The sequence below is a fragment of the Bos mutus genome, chromosome 4, assembly GCF_027580195.1.
Source record: "Bos mutus isolate GX-2022 chromosome 4, NWIPB_WYAK_1.1, whole genome shotgun sequence".
Classification (NCBI taxonomy): Eukaryota; Metazoa; Chordata; class Mammalia; order Artiodactyla; family Bovidae; genus Bos; species Bos mutus.
The window spans coordinates 92686424-92708394 of NC_091620.1; the positions used below are offsets into that span (position 1 = coordinate 92686424).

The 21971-nt window shown below is 37.7% G+C and overlaps 1 protein-coding gene across 1 annotated transcript in view; it reads right to left on the minus strand.

Annotated features, from left to right (window-relative positions):
* AHR (aryl hydrocarbon receptor) overlaps positions 1-21971 on the minus strand; it is a 52550-nt gene that overhangs the window by 23759 nt on the left and 6820 nt on the right. The window contains exon 2 of the mRNA XM_005892993.3: positions 16775-16962. Coding sequence (XP_005893055.3) covers positions 16775-16962 — 188 coding nt within the window. The remainder of the gene's footprint in view (positions 1-16774; positions 16963-21971) is intronic.

Genomic DNA, 21971 nt, shown 5'->3' on the forward strand with positions numbered 1-21971 from the left:
ACAGAGGAGCCGAGTGGGCTATCGTCCCTGGGGTCACAAAGAGTTGGACACGACTGAGCACACATTATTATTATTCAAAGAACTGTATGACATCGCTATAACACTCCTCTGGTTCTCATCTATTTAGAATAATAAGGTTCCTCACAACCTAATCTATAAAAAAAAATAATCTCTCTATATATTCATCTAACTTCTGTGAACTATGGGCAGTAAGAGAAAAAATCAATCAAACACCTTATTAAAGAGATATATGTCCATCAAAGTTAGGAGCCTTTAGTTTTAGGGTAAAAAAACTGTTAGTATTGTTATTAACTTCATATGAAATTTATAAATCAACTCATGGAGAATTAACATCTTTATGATGTTGAATCAGTCTGTCCAAGAACATGCATGTTTCTCCATTTGTTCAAGTCTCTATTTTTTGTCCCACTAGAATGCTTTAAAGTTGTCCTCAAAAAAAGATGTATTTTTATGTCTGTTCCTAGGTGTTACACCTTGTAACGTGGCTTCTCTGTCATTAAGTGAAGTGAAATCACAGTTTTGTCTGACTCTTTACAATCCCATGGACTGTAGCCTACCAGGCACCTCCGTCCATGGGATTTTCCAGACAGGAGTACTAGCTTGTGGACTGCATTTGTGAAGGAGAGGCGGATGGGATGGTGAGATGCTTACAGTAGAAGATACCATGCTCTCAAGCAGCATGTATCACCACATTCCCATCTCTCTCCTGTGTGTTTATGTGTGTATGTGTGTGTGTGTGTGTGTGTGTGTACACATTTAGTCTGGGAGACAGCACAGCTGAACAAAAATAATAACAGCCACTATTTACTTATTCAGCGTTTTCCTGAGCACTATCAAATATTCTCTCCATTAAAACATGTGGACATTGGTATCACAGAGAATTGAGTTCAAATCTCAGCTCTGCCATTTCCTAAATGTGGGAGCTTTCTGAGCCTGTCTCCTGGTATGTAAAATGGTAATTGAGAAAACAAGAAATTACCCTGCAGGAGCTGTTATAAAAAATAATTCAAATATATGTGAAATTTCCAGCACAGAGGAACTCAATATTACTTCAGTAAATGGTAGCTTTAATTATTAGCAGTATTTCCCAGAGCTTATGGATTTCCCTGTTGTAAAGTATGGACTTTTAGACACTATTACAATACCTTTCTATTTTACTGATCTTTTTGTAACCTGTGATATTTGAATAAGAGAAGCCATTAAGCAAAACAAACCTTGACATTCTTTTTAAGATCTCTTCATTAAATTTTTATGTGCTAAGGATAATTGGGCTCAGTGATAAGCTAGAGATTTATTAATAACCAAATTTCCTCTCAGTTTGAGAAAAGCATTCCATATAAAACATTTTCATGTTTGAAGTGTATTTTCTGGTAAATCACCAATGTACGTGTCACATTTCAACCTTATGCCAAGTTCTGGCCTTTGCAGAACTTTTAAAACATGTCTCTGAAAGAAGAGGCCAAAACACTGGCCTCTGAATGTAACAATCCCAAAGGCCACAGAACAGATTTCCTTAGGCCAAAAAGCAGTTTGAGGTAAACTAACTGATCCAACAGTTCGGCAAGACCAAAGGAAAAGGCTCAATCTCTTCTCACCGAAAGGTAAAGGACAGAAAGGTTTTTCTCCCCTTTTTTTCCTGTTTCTCCCCTTTATATCCTGTAAGTTCTCTTGTTTGCCTTTTAGCGGCTGGAATCCATTAAAGCCTCACAGTGTCAGGGTTAACTACACTCTCCTACTTTTCCAAAAGCTCCAGCTTGAAGGAGAGGAGCACTGACAGGCAAGAATACAAGGAGTGGGCTGCCATTCCCTTCTCCAGGGGATCTTCCTGACCCAGGAATCGAACCCAGGTCTCCCACACTGCAGATTCTTTATGGTCGGAGCCACCAGGGAAGCGCAGTATATACATTGCTGCTGCTAAGTCACGTCAGTCGTGTCCAACTCTGTGCGACCCCACAGACGGCAGCCCACCAGGCCCCGCCGTCCCTGGGATTCTCCAGGCAAGGACACTGGAGTGGGTTGCCATTTCCTTCTCCAATGCATGAAAGTGAAAAGGGAAAGTGAAGTAGCTCAGTCGTGTCTGACTCTTAGCGACCCCGTGGGCTGCAGCCTACCAGGCTCCTCTGTCCATGGGATTCTCCAGGTGAGAGTACTGGAGTGGGATGCCATCGCCTTCTCCAGTATATACACTACCATGTGTAAAATAGCTAGCTTCTGGGAAGCTGCCTTACAGCGCATGGAGCTCATCAGTGGCTCTGGGAACACCTGGAGGGGTGGGATGGGGGTGAGGTGGGAGGGAGGCTCAAAAGGGAGGGTGCATATCTATACTTATGGCTGATTCACAGCAGAAACTAGCACAACATTGTAAAGCAATTATACTCCAATAATGCAATACAATAAAAGGCAAAAAAGTTATACCAAATATTGGTAAGATTTGTTATTAAGAAAACAAAATCCAAACCCTGATATTAGGAAAGAAGCAAAGTCATCCTAAAAATAGATATGAATAGTGTCAAATTTAAATGTCTAAATTTTATCAGGAATCTTTTAAAATTAACTTTCAATCAAAAGAATCTATGTCAGTTCCCACTAGTGTTACTGGACCGCTGAGAAGCTGAATAAGAAATGAAAGAGGCCATTCATCTCAGTAACTTGTTTGTTTGTTTGTGGTCTTGTATGGGAGATATCAGCCAATGAAATTAGACATGAGACAGACTCTGCCTTTAAGTAGGGCATATAAGCTATGGAAATAAAGAACTAGAAAAGAATGACAAAAATATTAAGTACCAGCATGGAATTTAATTAAAATATTAGAGAAACTTGAAAGAGACAAAGTATAAACTCTCTCTAAACAACAATACTTACAGTTCTAACTGCTGGAGGGACAATACTTAATAGGTATAACTACTGCTTAAGTAGGAAAAGTGATGAGTGCATTGTGGAGAAGGATCACTAGGGTTCTTCCAAAGACAAGCAAACAAGTACTTCTGTTGCTCTCATGTTTAAGGCTAATAATCACTTAAGAATTTAAGTAAATATTGTGCAAAGATCAGTCCAGGAAGGGTACACTCCCTTCCCATTCTCACCTAAAAAAAAACTAATATGACTTTTTAGAAAACTCAGATCCTAGAGACTTGTCCCAAATTATGTAATTATTGCCCTTCCATGAATCTGTCCTCTATTTCTTGATTTCATACCTACCACCTCTGCCTTCTAGAAGATGTATTAATTAATAATACTCACTTTCACATGCGCATTTCTTGCCTTGATTAGAAAGCAACAGAAGAGTAAGAAGCAGATGTGGGGAGATGACCTTCCTACCATCTGAGTGCCCTTCAATAATTGCCTTAGTAATAATGTGTGATACTCAGACCTCACACTCTATGCCAAGCCATTTCCAGGTATTACATCTTATTTAATCTTCACAAGAGTTCTATGAGACTGGCCTTATTGTCCTTTCAGTAGATTAGGAAACTGAGACTTAAAGAGGTTAAGAAACTTTCCCAAGGTTATACCTTGAAATGGTAAAGCCTAGGTAAGAACCCAGGTAGCTAGACCCCAATAGCATGAGCTATTACCAACCACCTACCAGACTCCTCCCCCATGCTAACCACCTGTCATCTTTCCTTTCCTCGTCTTTAAATCAGGACAGTGATACTTCTGGAGACAGATTCTTATGAGGGCTAAAATAGCATGCAGAGTACTTGGGTAATGCCTGACTCTATAACTGACAGTCAAGTATGGAGAGAATAGTCTGTGCACTGAGTTTATACACCCTCAAACCATGACGGCAGCTGACACTAAAAGTTACACACCAGGGATAACCGAGTGTTTTCTCATCTCTAACCAGGGAGCATTAATGAGTGTCTGACAGGACTGCTATGATGACTACAAACATAAATTTGAAGGTATTTCAAACTTATAAATTGTTATAAAAATTACATGCATAATCAGATGGAGAAGACACTTTAATCATCATACCCCTGGAATTAAATACATGGCAGTTTACAGAAACAAAATATACTATCTGAAAACAAGTCATGAGTCAATTCTGCGATTGGGAAATCTCTGCCCTACTGCACAGACCTTGTTAAAACCCTTCCCTTATCTGTAGGAACAGCACATCTTCCAAAGTCTGCTGTAAGGCTCTGACTTTGAGCATTCAGTGGGATATTAAGGTTATAGACCATCACAATATTTCAACAATTTCCTCTGAGAGATCAATGAAACAGCTGTACAAGAATTTAATTGATAATAGAATTTAGAGTGTAAATATGTCACAGCATTATCAGATTGTAAGATTTTAATTATTACCAACTGATTCAAGTCTTTTCTCCATATTCAAGTCTTATTCCCACATGCATTCAACTGTATCCATGTTTCTAACATGGCACTTTCTTTCTTTACATAGCAAAGCTGAGATTTCCATTTCTCCCTACAAGCCAAATATTTCCTCTTCCTAAACATGCTCTGAACTGTTCAAGAGAGAAATTCATGGGGAACAAATATTGGCATGTAGTAAACTATACTTTGTATTTTGTTACTGTAGTTGGCATTTAAACAGAAGGATGTCATGATAAATGCCTTGCCAGGAAAAAGCATAAGTCTTTTTAATCTCTGTTGATATAAATTCAATTTCTTTTACAATAATATTTATCACCCCCTTTATTACCTCTGGCAGTAAAAGTTTAAGTTCTATTCCCACATTCATATAAGCATGTAAGAGAGCAAAACTATCACCAAAAATTAAAAAGGGCTAAATAATGCTGCTAAGTCACTTCAGTCGTGTCTGACTCTGTGCGACCCCATAGACAGCAGCCCACCAGGCTCCCCTGTCCCTGGGATTCTCCAGGCAAGAACACTGGAGTGGGCTGCCATTTCCTTCTCCAATGCATGAAAGTGAAAAGTTAAAGTGAAGTCTCTCAGTCGTGTCTGACCCTCAGCAACTCAATGGACTGCAGCTTTCCAGGCTCCTCCGTCCATGGGATTTTCCAGGCAAGAGTACTGGAGTGGGGTGCCATTGCCTTCTCCGCTAAATAATGCAGTATTTATTGAATATAAGGGCTTCCCTGGTGGCTCAGAGGTTAAAGCATCTGCCTCCAATGAGGGAGACCCGGGTTCGATCCCTGGGTAGGGAAGATCCCCTGGAGAAGGAAATGGTAACCCACTCTAGTATTCTTGCCTGGAGAATCCCATGGATGCAGAAGCCTGGTAGGCTACAGTCCACGGGGTCGCAAAGAGTCGGACATGACTGAGCGACTTCACTATACTATACTATACTACTGAATATAAAAAATACTATATTACTTAATACTACATCCCCCAATTGAGTATGGATGAGTATTTACAAATAATTTCCCAATCATATATAAGTATACTTATATATGGGAGTTTTTTCTAGATCCTTTGAGCTAATAAGATATTTCACTTCAGTTGAAGTTTGCTTTTTGGTAAAGGAAGTATTGCCCTTTTTGTGTGAAAGAAGAACTGAAATTAAGAAAAAAAACCCACATTATATTCTAGGAGAATATATACATATTATATTTTCCTAGGTCTCTAGGAGACAAAGATGTATATAGTTCAGTGGTTTCTGATGATAGTACAGATTATTTTTTCTGCCTGGAAGTTTCTATTCACCAAGGCAGAATAAAAGTAAATTTGGTTTTTAAAATGCAAATGTTAGTTTATAATGAGTGAATGTAGGCTAAAGTCGTGGTTACTGTCTTTTTTTTAGCAAATCTAAAAAAAAAAAAAAACCCATCATTCTAAAGTTGAAAAAGTTCTTAAGGTTAGATCAAGTGGAAATTATCTAACCTACTCTCCATCAAGTGGAAACTGAAAGATATTACTCAAAATTTTTCAGTTTTACATTTTAGTTATATGTAATTCTACTGTAACTACGTTAGGCCTCTGAATTAATGAAACAAACTAGAGCAATTAATTTACCTTTTCAGTGGGAACTGAGTTGCATTTGACTTTCCATGTAAACAGTGAAATTAAAACTACATTCTAAGTAGGAGAATTTAATCAACCACAGCAGTGATTCTCAAACTTTCTCAGACATCAGAATCATCTGGAAGACTATTAAAACACATTGCGGGACCCCAGCCTCTAGAATTCTGATTCAGCAGGCCTGGTATGGGGCCCCTCAGTCTGCTTCATTAACAAGTTCCCAAGAGATGCTGAAGAGAAGGTACCACTGCTCCAAGTGACTCAGAAAATCAAGATGGAGGAAGTTAACTCACAATGTTCTGGACCTCATTCCCTCAAATCCTCTAAAATTATCATTCATCTGCTTAAAGAGTTCATTGTTAACATGAATGTCTTCAGGAAGGAATTCTCATCTCAATTTTATAAAGAAGAAAGTAGAACCACAGAATTGATGACTGAAACACAGGGCAGTAACAAAAAATTGTATATGTACAGCTGACCTGTGAACAACATGGGGTTTGATCTGGGCAGGTCCACATATTATGGGTTTTTCCCAGTAAATAACAACACTACATGATCCATGATGGGCTGAATCCACGGATGCAGAGCTTTGGCTAGAGAGGAACCATGGATGGGGAGAGCTGACTATAAAGTTTCATGCCTATTTTTGACTAATCATCATGTTGTGCAAGGGCCAACTATAAACAATTTTAATTTCAGAATCTGGTTCACAAAGATACTATTTAGGATAAATCCACTATAAACTTATATCAGGCAGGCAAGCAAGCATTCATTCTGTCCATGCTGAGAATATGAAAACTCTGTGGAACAGTGAGGATAAAGGTCTAATCTAAAGCCACAGGGTTAGGTAACTGAAGCACCTCCAAGTCCCCTTCCTGCTGGTGTTCTCCTTATGCAACAATCTCCCTCTACTGGGCCAGGACAAACAGAGGGGAGCTACCTCTGTGACACAGAGACTAGACACTATCAACAGTCCAGTGGACAACAGCATATTCTGTAAAACTGACCATACAAGCCCTCTCACACCATGCGGGCAAACTTAAGGCTGAATGAAGTGAAAGTGACTTGGTCATGTCCAACTCTTTGCAACCCCATGGACTGCAACCTGCCAGGCTCTTCCGTCCATGGGATTCTCCAGGCAAAAATACTCAAGTGGGTAGCCATTCTTTTCTCCTGGGGATCTTCCAGACCCAGGGTCTGAACCCAGGTCTCCCCCTTTGCAAGCAGATTCTTTACCATCTGAGCTACCAGGGAAGCCCAATTTAAGGCTAAAAGAATTCCATACAGACAACTTTAGGTTCCAGTTGATCCAATTTTACTGTCTCTCCTCTCAACCTCCCACTGCGGGCACCTGGATGGCTTACTGTTTTCTATGGACAACCAAGAACCAGAAATTACTTTCTCTAGTAGTAGTATTTTTCTGTGGATTTTAATTTCATTTTAGTTTATACTTTCAGGTGTAATTTTCTCCTTGACCCTCTAAGAACCTGAAACACCAAACGAGATCATCTTTGAGCAAACATCACCATAATGACGTTTGCTGAAACTGTATCACAATTTCATGTTCCACATACACACACATGTGCTTTCCTCTCTCTCTGCCCACTCCTAAAACCTCTTATCTTTGGTATTTTTCCTCTTAGTCTATAGGCTTTCCCCAGGAATATTTTATTCATTTTCATGGTTTAAAACACTATTCCAATGACGCTATGATGACTCCCAAATTTAAATCTCCAGCTATGAACAAATAAATGAATTTGAACAACAGATTAAAAATGATTGATCACCTATGACAAAGGGGGCAAGACTACACAATGGGGGAAAGACAGCCTCTTCAACAAATGGTGCTGGGAAAGCCAGACGGCTACCTATAAAAAAAGGAAATCAGATCATTCTTTAAACCATACACAAAAAATAAGCTTAAAATGGATTAAAGCCTTAAATGAGAGACTGGATACTATACAACTATAAAACATAGGCAGAACACTCTGTGACATAAGTCACAGCAAGATATTTTTGATCTGTCTCCTTATTCTAGGAAATAAAACCAAAAATAAATGGGACCAAATTAAACTCAAAAACTTTTGCACAGCAAAGGAAACCACAAACAAAATGAAAAGACAATCCACAGATTGGGAGAAAATATTTGCAAATGATGTGACTGACAAGGGATTAGTTTCCAAAATGTACAAACAGCACATGAAGCTTAATACCATAAAAACAAATAATCCAATCAGAAAATGGGCAGAAGACTTAAATAGACATTTCTCCAAAGAAGACATAAAGATAGCCAAGAGGCACATGAAAAGACATTCAACATCACTAATAATGAAATGCAAATGAGGTATCATCTCACACCTGTCAAAATGGACACATGCACCCTAATGTTCATTGCATTTCATTCATAACAGTTCATTGCACTGTTTCCAAGAGCAGCCTAAATGTCATCAACAGAGAAATGGATAAAGAAGATGTATATACATATATATATGCAATGGAATATTACTCAGCCATTAAAGAGAATGAAATAATGCTGTTTGCAATAACATGGATGGACCTAGAGATTCTCATACTGCGTGAAGTAAGTAAGGGAAAGAGAAATATATGATATCCATTATATGTGGAATCTAAAAAGAAATGATACAAATTAACTTATTTACAAAAATAGAAACAGACTTACAGACTTAAGAAATAGAACTTATGGTTACAGGGGGCGGGGGGATAGTTAGGGAGTCTGGGATTGGTATGTACACACTGCTATATTTAAAGTGGATAACCAGCAAGGCCCTACTGTATAGCACAGGGAACTCTCCTCAATGTTACCTGGCAGCCTAGAAGGGAGAGGAATTTGAGGAAGAATGGATACATGTATATGTATCACCGAGCCCCTTCACTGTTCACCTGAACTATCACAACACTGATAATCAACTATACTCCAATATAAAATAAAAAGTTTTAAAAAGGATACCACACACACAAAAAGTTGATCAAAAAGTCGAAAAGCCATAAGAGCATTAAAAAATAATACATATATATAATTACTGAATAAAAATGATTAGTGGTAGTGTTACTGTATCTCATTACAGACCCTCAAGGGATTAATTTTACATTATATGTGAAAATAGTTTCTAAAACACTACAACAGGGCAGATGTATATTTCCATTAACCAACAGTGAAGTCTCACAAAACGCCTCACAAGGTCTCTCAAACTAAAATTTAACTAAAGACATTTACAACCTGTACTGGGGTGGGGGTGGTGGAGGAAAGAGAAAACTACAAAAGTTGGGCTGGCTTTAATATTTCTCCAGTGGTAATCTTCCTTTAAAAAGAAAGCTAAGCCCATAAATTTATAACCAACTGGAACTGCTCATGGCCAAGCAAGTAAGGATCAAGGATCCTGGAGTCATATAACACTAGGAAATGATCAAAGAGAAAACCCATTAAAGCAGTAAATTTAAGAGAGACAAGAAAGAAGCAAAACATATTATAAAGACCATAATGAGTGCAGATTCTGATATGCATGTCACTGTGTTTTTAAAGAATACTTGCCAAAGCAAAGAAAAACACTCTAGATAAAAGTATCCTATATAAAATATCATAAAATAATTTTGTCATTTTACTTATTTATTCAAAGAATTTAAGGGTTTCCCTGGTAGCTTAGTCAGTCAAGAATCTGCCAGCAATGCAGGAGACTTGGGTTTGATCCTTGGGTTGAGAAGATGTCGGGGAGAAAGAAACAGCAGCCTGCTCCACTACTCTTGCCTGGAAAATCCCATGGACAGAGGAGCCTGGCAGCCTGCAGTCCGTAGGGTCACAAGACTTGAACATGACTTAGTGACTAAGCCACCACCGGTAGAATTCAATGCCTCTTTTGCTGTAAGTTAGACTATACGTGGAAAAGAGACATTAAATTCCTGACCCATATAGGTCATGTTATTAAATATAAGAGCCAGGACTTGAATGTACTACACCCTGACTCAATAAGAAAGTCCTACCATTCTTTTCATGTATCCATGTTTCCATCTGCATGGATCTGATTATATTGTCCATAAATTAAAATTTAAAAGAAGCTCTAAATTTTATGAGTTTATTTATGGAAGGTATCATGAATGTTAGAGTTTCGTGTTTTCAGGTTCTGGGAAAAAAACATATAAATGACCATCTGAATACAGTGGGTTAACAAAACACTATTGGATGATTTCAAATGTGTTGATCTTTTAGGACATTTCTAGAATTAAGAAATTACAGTTGCTATGTATGATACTGAAAGTTTTGTGAATTACTTGGCCTACAGTATTTTTTTTTAAAAAAGGAAATAAAGTTAGCGTACAAATTCAGTAAATGTAAAAAACACATATACAAACACCTTAAACTTTTATATCAACCCTTAAAAAGGCTCTATTACTTAGTTGGTTTTTACTGCTTGTTCAAGTTCATTCTTCAAATATATACTTCAAATATATATATATATATACTTTTCAAGATAATGTTCTGAAATTGAGAGAAATACACAAGCTAAAGATGAATAAACACAACAACTCTTTTTTGAAAACCTAATGAACTGGAAGCGAATTATTAAATATCTACAAAAGGAAGACCAAGAAAAAAGCACATGTAATTTCTAATTTAAAACAGTCTACCAAGATCCATGGTAAACACTGAGGCTGAATATATTTTAGATCACCATATATCAGAAGTTAATGCTTCTCATCCTCTCTTCTCACAGCATTTTTAGACTCTATGAATCTAAAATACTCCAATGTGTAAAATGTTTATGCTTTATAAGACAGTGATTATTTAAGCATACACAGTGATTCATGACTCACTGCCCCTATGTTATCCAGCTTTCTGTGTTGTGTGTACTAAGTCGCTTCGTTATGTCGCTTTAGCTTTGCGACCCTATGGACTGGAGCCCATCAGGCTCCTCTGTCCATGGGATTCTCCAGGCAAGAATATGGGAGTGGGTAACTAGTCCCTCCTCCAGGAATCTTCCCGACTCAGGGATCGAACCTATGTCTCTTGCATCTCCTGCACTGGTAGGTGGGTTCTTTACCACTAGCGCTACCTGGGAAGCCCCATCTAGTTTTACAAATAACCAGAAAACTGTCCCCCGTGACAGTTGCAAATGCAGAACTTTGAAATTACGAACTCAGATCCGCAAACTCACCTCTAGACACAATCACCTTTTCCTGTTTCTGAGTTTTCCTTTCCACAAATTAAATCTGTACATCTTCATTGTAAAGATGTCATGAAGAATAACTCATGACTGAGGTATAATGAAGGATGTAAGATTTCACAGTTAAAGACTATATTTAAGGGGACAACAAGTACTATGGATATTTTACAGAATGATCAATTCTACATGCCCTGACACTTACTATTGTCTCAAAGAAAGAAAACTTGTCTTTTTTTTACTTCATTATAGATATTTGTGTTTCAACACAGAAGTGGATTAGTCATTCTCATTAATTTTGGGGAGGGCTGTCAAAAAGTAGAATAATGTAAATGATACATGATGATGAATATTTTTAAAAATGATAATGAAATCTTATTTAACATTGTTCACAAGTTGAAGTTACTCTTACTAAGAATAAAGCATTACCATACTGATTCAGACTGGCTAACAAGCACAATGTCCACTGTTTGATCCTGGCTTTAAGAGATACAATGAAGAAGGAAACAACCCTTTTCCTTCACATCAACCAATTTCAAAGACTAGGTTACATGCAACCCCCCCAAATCTAAGTCTCTCTTAATAACCTACTATTGATCACAGTCATTAAGTTATTTAAATTTTATTCTAAATATTTTCCATCTCAGAGGTAATATGATATGTGAGTTTAAAACTCATTTGTGACATAGGTCTTCCTTTTATTTTCTACTTAAAAAAAAATTAGAAAAGGACAGTTGTTTTAACATGATGTTAAAGATTTTAGGCTTTCACATTGACTTGCCAGGTCACAGGTCCACTTGGTCATTTTCTGTCCTGAGGCTTGCTTCTCTTGGATTTAATCTATCAAGCAGCAAAAACTGCACTTTCCTATGTTCCTATTTAATTACTAACATCAGAAAACAGTAATTTGGAATTTTTAAAATTTGTTTTCTAAAAATAGAGAAGACTCTACAGAAAAACTTCACAGATACATAATTTAGAAAAGGCTTTCAACCGTGAAGCTGGGAAGAAAGGAAGGTAACACAGAAGAGCAATGCTGCTGAGGAAACTGAACAGAACTTAAAACACTTACAATTCCAATTAATCTAGTATTAATATGTGGTTGTTCATCCTTAAGCATGTCTAAATGTGTCCGTGGTGCAGAAATTAAAATGTCACTATACTCTGGCATTTTTCATCTATTGAATGTACAAAGAGAGTGCTTTTTCCTTTTAAGTTCAGAGTCCTATTTGTACATCCCATCGGCGCTGACAAAACTTAAAAATACACTGGCAGACTACTGGGAAGTGCAGCAGGGACAGCCAAAAGGGAAGAAAAGGACCCTGGCCCAGGGGCAAGATAATAAACACAACGTGAAGGCAGAGAAGCCACGAACGCAAAGGGCTGCAGGGAGAGCCGTGCGAAAGGGCGGTGAGAAGCCAGGTCAAAGCAGACTGGGTCCTTCGTACTTCCACATATCTCACTATATGATTCAGCCAACTGATGAAAGACCATGTCAAAACCTGTTACTGCTCTAGCTCCTTAAAACAAGCATCCCCTGCATCTGTAGATTCTGAAATAAGAAAATAAAATAATTGGTAGAACCAATCATGATCATTGTAAGTGGCTATTCACAGAGAGATTATCTGGAAATTGCACAATAGTAACATCATAAACCAAGCCCCAGAGACACATTTCATATAAAGTATATAATTCAGAATTTCAACATGAATTTTACATTGTTTTTCAGATGTGTTAAATAGGCTTTCTGAGTGCCCTCTCTGGGGCAGGCACTGTCCCCAGTGTTTCAGGTGTAACAATAGACACAATATTCTCCAGGAGCTTCTATTCTAGTGAAAAAAATAGGCAATATGCGGCATGTTTAAATGCACCCAAAAAACCATAAAGCATTGTATTGTGAAAATGAAAATGCTGTAATGATTACTTTATCTATAAAATAAGTAGAAATTACAAACTGAAAATTCCCTGGGCTTTACTATCTATAATACCTGTAGTTCAAGAGTTTTCAAGGATTAAACATACAAGGACTTCCTCCATTATTTCCTTAGTTGAAACCAAAACTAACAAGCTTCTAATCCTTTTCCCTCCCTGGAAAATACTCCCTAACTGTTGCATTAAAAACATTTCATATGCACATTTTTAAAGGATTTCACATGCACATTTTTAAAGGATTTCACATACTGTATTTGTCACAGTTTATAAGACACTTGATCTTGATCTATTAGAGGGCAGAAAAGCCTTTTCCCCCCTTTTTTTCTTCTTCATGAATTTAGCACAGTATTTAGAATAAATAAAGCACAATCTTGAATTACAAAATGTATTTAAAAACCATTTTAGTTTCATAATGGTACAGAAACACCTTCTAACTTTACCACAATGACTGAGTTTTGTTCAAGTACTCTAAAGTTATAGTTCAGAATGTTCTGATTAATTAAAAAATGGATCAAGATTAATGTTGTACTTGAAACTTAAGTGCTGCTTTTCAGACAGTCATAGCAATAGAGTCATGGCTTCACAGTTTAAGAAGATCCCATCCAAGTTGGATTATTTAAACTTGCAATAAATAGATGTATTTTCTTGGAAAAATATCTATTGTTACAGTAGAACTTGAGTTTCCTTTCTAACAAGATTGTATGATTACTCGTTTATATTGTTCTTTCCGCAGGAATTAGCACACCCCCTGTTTGCATCCTGTTATTCACTTAGAGCTTCCCTTCGCTCTACTCTTTCCCTAACAGTGGGAGAGTGGTTTTCAGCACACACAGAAATCCTAATCACTGTCCTCATGCTCCACGTTTCCCTGTTTGCACTTAGTATCTGTTTAGATCATAACGATCACCTGAAAATTGTATTCGCTGTGTGCTTTCAAAACTGCATTGCCTTCCTAGACCAGTGGTGGTCTGGGGCAGACTTTGGGCTTTTTCACTGATTATTTCGCTCACCTTCCACCTAACTCTGTTCCTGTACTGAACAACCCTACAATACCTGCTTAGAGTACACATTCCACTGAGCCTCAAGCAAACACACATAAGTCTTTCTAAAACTGTCTACATCTGGGTTTGTCTTTCTAAAGGCAAAAAAAAAAAAATTTAAGTAACACAGGGCGTAAAATCAGATTAAATCATTGTCCTAAACTTATCTAGATTGCTTATAAAAATACAGATTCCTGGGTTCTGAATAAGCCTACTCAGAATCAGCAAAAGAAAGGTCACATCCTAGAATGTGCATTTAACAAGCTTTCCAAGTTATGCTGAGGCACACTTAAGTATAAAAACCAGTAATTCAAAGGACCTCAAATGAAAGATACTTTGATTGATGAAGGAATGACGCTAAGAGGGTAATAAGAGCCTACTGTCAAACACACTCAGCCAGAATAAAACATAAACTCATTAGTGAAGAGCCCAGAAAACCCTTTTTGACAAGTAACAATTCCATAAGGAGCCTTGCTAAACTACGACATTCTTTATAAGGTAGATTTTGGAAATTCTTTTACTTGGGGGATTGAACAGGATACACATCCAATCATGAAAAAATATGTATATATAGTTTTAATTAAATATGCATATATTAATGTGTATATGTATATGTGTAAGCATAAACACATACACATACAGAGACAGAAAGACAGCCTCACACAGTATGTATTAGTATATTAGTACTTAAATGGCACACTGGCTATTCCTCTAAGCAGCTTCATTTCTGCCCCACTGCTTCTAAACAGGAAAATCCTACATATTTTTTTCCCCCTCTTTTTAACATATAAGCTGATTTCCCATGAGAGAGGAGCAGGAAACAAAAAGGCAAAATGATCATGTTAGTACATCTTTATCAGAGTGAAGGAATGCCTCCTTGTTTCTAGACTATAAACTCTCTAAGGGCAGAGACCACACTGTACGTGTCACAGAAGCCCCATCACAGGTCTGACAGCACCGTGTGTGAAGAGATGCTGAAGGTCAGGACTGCATCCCAAGAAGCTGGGAGTGCCCTTGAGGTTACAGTCGACAACAAGGGCTCCCAAACTTGCCACCACACTAGAGTATTTGATTCCAATGTGCTCAGTAAGGCTCAAGATCTGTTAGAAATGCCCAGCGGACAACTAATGCTGACCATCTGGGGACTAATAGTTTGAGAATCACAGACCGAGGGAAAAGTCCTCAGGATTTTGCTATATATATGGTTCCCAGAAGACAGAAGTAACTGAGATGTGGTCTGCAAAAACAACAGAGGGAATCTGGAAAGTTAGTTTCTAGCTCCTGTCACAAAATGACTGTACAGCTGATACACACACACCACTCAATATTTCATAACTCACCCCAAAGATGAAGGGTCTGGAAAATTCAAAGACCTTTTTATACAGAACAGAGAAAATGTTAAGTATCTACTATGAACCTTTAAATATACAACCCTCCCTGAAGTTATCATCCTGAAATCAGTGTATACTGCTCAGATTCGCAATTACTGAACTATATAGTTTTTTAACCCAAAATAAACAACATATGGCAGGCAAACAAACCTATAAATAAAACAGATGCTCAGACTAAACACAGCAAACCATCTAAACACAAACCTACAGGGAAATAACTGTCCTGTGATATTCTGCACACAAACTGCAAATTCAAGCATCTGTAACTGTGTCAAGGGCGTTAGCATCATCTGACCGTCTGTAAGAAGTGCAAAATCTCTGACGACAGCGAAACCTACGGAATAGGCATCTTCATCTTATCAAGGTCCCTATGTGATTGTGAGCACGTTAAAGGTTAAGAAGCACTGACATAAGTCGTTGAGATTTTATCATTAATTCTCTACTGCTGTTGGTCAAATGGCAAGATACATTTAAAAGACTGAACAGTTTCTAAAAACTCTGACATATAAACAGAAAAAGAGAAGACAGACAAAAGAGAAATCGAGGAATTGTTTTGCATGAAGAGACATACTGAAACATTATTTTCAAACCAAAACTTCCATTTAGAATACTTTATGACTACGATAGACTGTGCGATTAACAAAGATTACCTAGTTCAAATCCCTTGCTTTCAGCTGAGTCAAGCGATGCTAAAAGATTAAAGTAAAATAGTTGTCAGTGGCACACTGGGGACTGAAAGCCAAGCCCACTGCCTCCAATAACGAAATGCTCTTCCCGGTGGAAGAAGATATTTTAATTACATTTTCCTGGAGTAAACATATAGTTAATTATAAAGCAGCAGAACTATACATAACTTTCCAAGGACAAACGAAATGATATATCTGTGAAACACAGTGAAGGAAACCCAGCAAAAATATATCATCGTAGTTAATATGTCTCATTCTTTCCATTAAAAAAAAGACTTTAAAATTTTGAGTTGGAAGGAGAAGAACTGGAAAGTGTCATACTTCACATGTGTTATAATTTTCAAAGAATGACATATGTATCCTTTAAGTGGCAGCATCTGTTTGATGAAGAAATCGGGAAAACTGATTTTTAGAAATATTAAAAATTAGGCTTTGCTACCTAAGTTTTATTCAACAGCAATAAACAAAACTTTTTCACATAAGGCTAATTTTTTCAGTTTTCAACACAGAAGTGGTAACAGCCATAAGCAAGATAAATACTTGGTAAGCGATTATAGAAAAATTAAACCCTTCTGTCTTACCATCAAAGAAGCTCTTGGCTCTGAGATAACTGACACTGAGCCTAAGAACAGAAAGTTTGTCCAGCTTGTTAATAACATCTGGTGGGAAAGGCAGCAGGCTGGCCAGACGGTCCAGTTCTGTATTAAGTCGGTCTCTATGCCTCTTTGAAGGATTCGATTTGATTCCTTCAGCTGGGACTGGCTTGACACTGAAAAACAAACAGAATTCCGTAAAATACACGACGATCTAGAGAGCAAACATTTTTATCGCATTATAACATCTCAACTATTTTTCTAACAAAACATCTAAAACCTACTGCAAGTTTATATAAATTTTTTTCCAAAATGCTTCTTTCACATCTTAATTAAGAAAAACAAGATAATAGGTAAACTCTTTTGTAATGTTTTATTAAAAACTATGAACCCATCACAGGAAAACGCAAGTACCTCTTCCACACCTCATACATCTGTGGAATATGGTTCCCAATCGAAAAATCTACTAGGTTTCTTTCTGCCTCAAACACAGCCGTTGCTAGGGGGAAGAAAGAAATCTCCATAAGTTAGGTAAAATTATGCCTCCTTTGCTATCTTTCACAAGAATCATCTTGGCATCATTTAGGTTGTAGATAAACAGAAATGACCTTAAATACAAAGCTGTTTCTTCATCACCCTCAGCTTCCTGTATTAAACACTTTTCATCCTGACCGTGAGAACCTCTCAAAGCCCATTCCTGCATCTCCACAGAGTTCTCCAGCCATCTAATGGAGTCCTCCAATATTAAGGCAAGAAAAATTTGACCTCACTTATTAGTATTTGTTGACCGACAAATATTAGAGGTTAATTTCTTACCTGCAATTACTGGCAAATTTTATATCTTTATGACATAATTTGTGTCTCAATTAGAAAATCTTTTCATCTGAGAGAAAAGATACTGATGGGTAGGAGTAGAACTTGAGTTCAGAAATGAGAAACTGAACTTCACACAAAGGCCTTACCCAGGATTTCATAATAGAAATCCATAAAAGTGAATTTACAGATCATCAGATACCCAATATTAAAATATAGAGAAGATATTTAAAAAACAAAGTCATTTTTAGATCATGTCTCTGCATCCTTCCATTTACCAGAAAATATAAAGAATATTAAGAGCATTCTTAAGATGAAGACTTCTTCCTCCAGTTTTACTGGAGAAGACAAAGTATTTTTGATGATTCAAATTATAGTATTTTAAAAAGTATAAATTTGCTTGAGTATAATGCTATTAATTTGATTCAATCAAAACATTTATAGATAGCATGGTTTCAATGTTACATGAAGTAACATGAAGAAGTAATACTTTTTTTAAAGAAGTAATACTTCATGCAAGAATATGATAGAAAGCAATACGAAAATTCAGCATATTTTTTACACTGTCCCTAATGGGTAATTTCTTCAGAACTTGTCTATTTCTTTTTGTTTCTGTTATAGTTCATGTCATTCCTACAAAAAATAAGAGTATGAAATTGGTAAAGTACATGGATACAAAATAAGTCCTAAATACTTTCCTCCAGACTCTGTGCATTACTCCATACCTAGTCGAAACTGGAGACTCTCTCTCTAGCTATTTTCCCTAATCACATGTAAAATGAAACTCAAGTCACATCTAGTTATTGCATTTCTCCAATTAATCAACTAAATTTCAACTTTTACTTATAATGCGTGTCCACCCCATTGAATAATTCTCTACCAACCAATCACCTGTTAAATATTTGTTTGCACCTATTATGTCCTGGGCAGTCCCAGAAAACATTCTTCTCCTCTATACTCAAAGAGTGTTACAGGAGCTGAGGACAGTGAGCAATTGCTTGAAAAAGCATTTTTATACAAAAGGTGGTATATGAGCTGAACCTTGAAAGGTGAACAGGATTTCAGGAGGCGGCACAAGTGAGAAAAGGTGAACAGTGAGAGGAACTATCCGAGAAGCTCAGAGTGCAAGAGAGAGACGGGGAAGCGGGTTAGGGCCAACTCCCTTCAACAATATTGACTACCCACCACATGCCACACCCAGAACACTAAGCAGTGAACAAAACATACTAAAGCCCCTGTTCTCTGGAAGCTTACATTCCGATGGGAGGATCCAGAAATACACAAATGAAGAAAGAAACAAATAAGCATATAACTTCCCAGGCTGGTGAGTGTTGAGAAGAAAAATAAAGCAAGATAAGGAAGTAAGGAGTGATGTGGTGCTGGTTTTGATCAGCAAGGAAGGTCTCTTGATGCGATGGTTTAGCACAGACAAGGATATAGTGAAGGAGTGAGCCATGTGGGCATCTGATGAAAAAAAAGTTCTTGAAGAGGAAACAGCAGGTTTCCCCACAGAAATGGTATGAAGTTGGCCCTTGGTATCGGGAAGTCAGCTTCAGCTCTCAGCTGGGGTTTGCATGACCAGTCTTGGGCTGCCCTGACTCTGGTGATGGAGGGGATGGGATGCAGGGCAGATCACAGCACAGCCAGTCCTCCTTTCTCAAACATAAATCTGTCACTCCTCTGATCCAAACCACTCAGCAGCTCTGCACAGTCCACATTCCTTAACCTAACAAACGAAACCCCCTCTTGATCTTTCTATGGCCCCGAACTCTTCCTCCGGTCTCTGATCCCCCAGGCAAAACCTTCCTTGCCTGTTATTCTCCAGAGCAAAGACAGGACTTAAGTCACCAATACGCACTCAGTTGTTCTCATACATGTTACTCCCCAGCATCCCTGTGTTCTGTCACAGCAGCTTCACAGTGTTGCTCAATTAGATCGTGTTTGTTGTCTTCCCTGACCCACTCCTACTGGATTCCTCCCATCCGACTAGGTACCATGTGCATCTTATGCAAATGCCTTCAATAGCCATTCCACGAGGGAGGATTCTGGGATGATGGCATTTCCCACAACTGAAAATAAAATCCAGTTGTGTGCTCTTGGGAGCTTTCCAGTAATGATTATAAAACACTGAGGAAAAGACAGTAACACAAACACTGAAGCAAGACAAGCTGCTAAGACACAGAAAGAAATAACAGAACAGTCGGCGAAAGAGGTTCAGCGGTGCTTCTATATGTGATATTGCTGCCTAGAGTCTAGTACTGGCTCTTTGCAGAAGTCAGGTCTGCACTAGCAGAGACTATTTCTTTATGCACTGCAAACTGTCCAAGTACTAATGTATTATTATGCACGTACTGGGATATTTAGCAGAAGATCAAATTGCCTAAGTGTTATGCAACCTATATTGCATATACTTATGTGTTACTCTTATTACGATGTAAACTTCATCGTTTTATATCTCCAATGCCCAGCATAGTACTTGACACAAAGAGGACTCTCAACTGATGGCTGCTGATCAGAAGAGTCCAGAAAGGAAATGACTGGAGCCTGACCAAAAGGAGTGACTGTGGGGTAGTAAGGATGGCCTGGCTTGCGATTTTTTTAACAGCACTTTGAATCCACCACAAAGCTCATACGAAGCCAGACTCAAATGATCACTCAACCAAACTGACTTGCTGACTTCCTAGGTATAGGGAGTAACGGGGAAAAAAAAAAATTTGGTGAGGAGAGGTCACAAATGACTGGGATTTGGAGCTCAGGATAACAACTATATTTTCTAATGGAAGGTACGCCAAACAGAGAGAAGATACTCAAGGATAGACCTCAGTGATGTCAACATTTAGGTATAAAGATGAGGAAGGGCAATGGGCAAAATGAGGACAGAGAAGAATCAATAAGGCAGACAGGAAAAGAACCAGGGGAGAATATTTTGCAGGTCACAGAACAAAGTCAAATGCACAAAGTTACTAAGGAAAGCCAGGGCGGAGAAGTACCTACTGGACTTGGCATTTGAGACCCACTGTTGTTAAAGCTGAAGGAATAGATCTGACGTACCTTTTTACTGATTTTGTGAGAAATATTCACAACTATTTTGTGAAAATACTTCACCCTTATCCAGATCTATTTAAGATGCACCAAACAGTAAAAAGAGAGAGTAATTCTACATCAATCACACTTGACTTGAGTTATGCAAGTATTACTTCTGTATTCTCTTCAAACCTATGCCAAAACATACTGCCAACCATCTATTTAAACAAAAGGCTAACATTTGAAATATAAATAAATGTCTCCAAAAGATTGGATTTGAGATATTTTTAATTCAGGCATCTTCTGAGAGACGGTAGATGGTGATCATGTAAAGGAGTCAATTTATTATTTTTTTAAGCCTTAACCACAAAAATCTTGTCCCAACCTGTAAACCAAAACTGTTGTGAAAGCAAGCCTTCAGCTGACTGCATGCCATGCTTTGCTTTAGAAGCCATGCGTGCCGTAAGTACTGGTGTAACAGGCCCAATGGTATGTCCAACGCCAGCTAGCATGCTCCTTGTAAAGCCTTTTTAATATCCCGAGCTAAACTGTCTCTTAGGCTCATAATTTGTGCTCAGTATTTGAAACACAGTTAAAAAATATAAGGACCCAGTTTAACCATAAAGTACTGTAATCGTAGATGTTCATATTTTTATGTGACATTTACCATAAAACCTCAAAATGACATCCAAAGACTGTTTCAGTAATCCTATGAGATTAAGGTGACATTTTCTAACGGAGATTACCTATCACAGGACTGAGTCTGCTCTATCAGCTTTTTCCTGTGGATGATTTAATCTACTCTCACTGCTTCAAGCTACTTACCAATAATTTGTTTATTTCCAGTCTCTGTACCTGAATGTCCTCAAGTTCATGTTTTTCAGAATTCTGAGCACCCCTTCTCTGCATCTACAACAGTATGACTCTCATTCCAACAGCTAGGATATTGAAGTACTTCTCGATAAATCTCTCTACCATATCCCATTAAGCCCAGCTCCAAACACATTCATTCTTCATGTCCTTCCTATGGCTTTAGTTCATACTTATTTATCTCTAAATGCTGAATATTGACCATCATAAATTATATGCCTAATGTGATACTGGAGAGGGGAATCTATGACATGAATAAAGTCAGATTTCACATTAAGCTCAATACAGCTGGGTATCTACTTCCCTATGTGAGGCAAAAAAGGTCTATAAAAACTTCTGAGCATTCTGACTGGCAGTTACTTGTAAGGAGTCTGAATTTCTCAGTTACTCTCCTGTTTCTACTCTATAGCTATGATGGCTTCTTCCCTTTCCTGCTTCTGCTATGCTTAAGGAGCAGTGATAAGGTACAAACAGCATG